The sequence below is a fragment of the Meleagris gallopavo genome, unplaced genomic scaffold (genome assembly GCF_000146605.3).
Source record: "Meleagris gallopavo isolate NT-WF06-2002-E0010 breed Aviagen turkey brand Nicholas breeding stock unplaced genomic scaffold, Turkey_5.1 ChrUn_random_7180001955439, whole genome shotgun sequence".
Lineage (NCBI taxonomy): Eukaryota > Metazoa > Chordata > Aves > Galliformes > Phasianidae > Meleagris > Meleagris gallopavo.
In genome coordinates, this window is record NW_011216215.1 from 1 (window position 1) to 1,386 (window position 1,386).

Here is a 1,386-nt window from a genome sequence, read left to right on the forward strand (position 1 = left end):
CTTGGTTTTCAGACCACTTTGGGGCCGCTGTTCAGGAACTCCCGCATGGTTCAGTTCCATTTCACCAACAAGGACCTGGAGTCGCTCAAAGGCCTCTACCGCATTATGGGCAACGGCTTCGTAAGGGCTGCGTCGCCATGGCAACCGGCATCTCCATAGCAACCCGTAGAGACCCATAGGGACCCATGGAGACCCCATAGAGACCCATAGCAACCCATTGGTACCCCATAGAGCCCCATAGAGACCCATAGGGATCCATAGAGAACCCCATAGGGACCCATAGATACCCACAGGGACCCATAGAGACCCCATAGAGCCCCATAGAGACCCATACAGACCCATACATCCCCCATAGAGACCCACAGAGACCCCATGGGGACCCATTAACCTCATAGAGACCCCATAGGGACCCATTGGGACGCCATAGAGACCCGTAGAGACCCATAGGGACCCATAGAGACCCACAGGGACCCATAGAGACCCCATAGAGGCACATAGAGACCCACAGAGATTCCATAGAGACCCATAGAAAATCATAGGGACTTCATAAGACACAGAGGACCCCATAGAGACCCATAGGGACCCCATGGGGACCCATAGAGACCCATAGAGACCCCATAGGGACCCATAGAGATTCCGTAGGGACCCATAGGGACCATAGAGACCCCATAGAGGCACATAGAGACCCACAGAGATTCCATAGAGACCCATAGAAAACCATAGGGACTTCATAAGACACAGAGGACCCCATAGGGACCCCATGGGGACCCATAGAGACCCATAGGGACACATAGGGACCCCATAGTGCCCCATAAGAACCCCATACGGACACATAAGGACCCCATAGGGACACATAAGGACCCCATAGGGACCCCATAGGGACCCCATAGGGACACATAGGGACACATAGGGACCCCATAGGGACCCCATATGTTGCTCCCCCCCCCCAGGCTGGCTGTGTTCACTTCCCCCACACGGCTCCCTGCGAGGTCCGGGTTCTGATGCTGCTCTACTCGTCCAAGAAGAAGATCTTCATGGGCCTCATCCCCTACGATCAGAGCGGCTTCGTTAACGGCATCCGCCAGGTGATCACCAACCACAAGCAGGTGCAGCAGCAGAAGATCGAGCAGCAGCGAGGGGTGAGAGCCTCACCGTGCCCCATACATCCCCCATACATCCCCCATAGAGACCCCACAGAGACCCCATAGATATCCCATGGATCCCCCATAGATCCCCCAGAGCTCCCCCAGAGCTGCCACATAGTGAGCCATTCACCATCCCATAGCTCCCCCAGAGCTGCCACATAGTGAGCCATTCACCATCCCATAGCTCCCCCAGAGCTGCCACATAGTGAACCATTCACCATCCCATAGATGCCCCAGAGCT

General features: G+C 55.8%; 1 protein-coding gene across 1 annotated transcript; it reads left to right on the top strand.

The window, feature by feature from the left end:
- Positions 1-6: 6 nt before the first annotated feature.
- Positions 7-1,223, top strand: LOC104917090 (mediator of RNA polymerase II transcription subunit 25-like; the record flags this gene model as incomplete). Its single annotated transcript, XM_010728180.2, has 2 exons — positions 7-120; positions 951-1,223. Coding segments are annotated over 2 exons (372 nt in total), but the record flags the coding sequence as incomplete, so codon positions are not given.
- Positions 1,224-1,386: the final 163 nt, after the last annotated feature.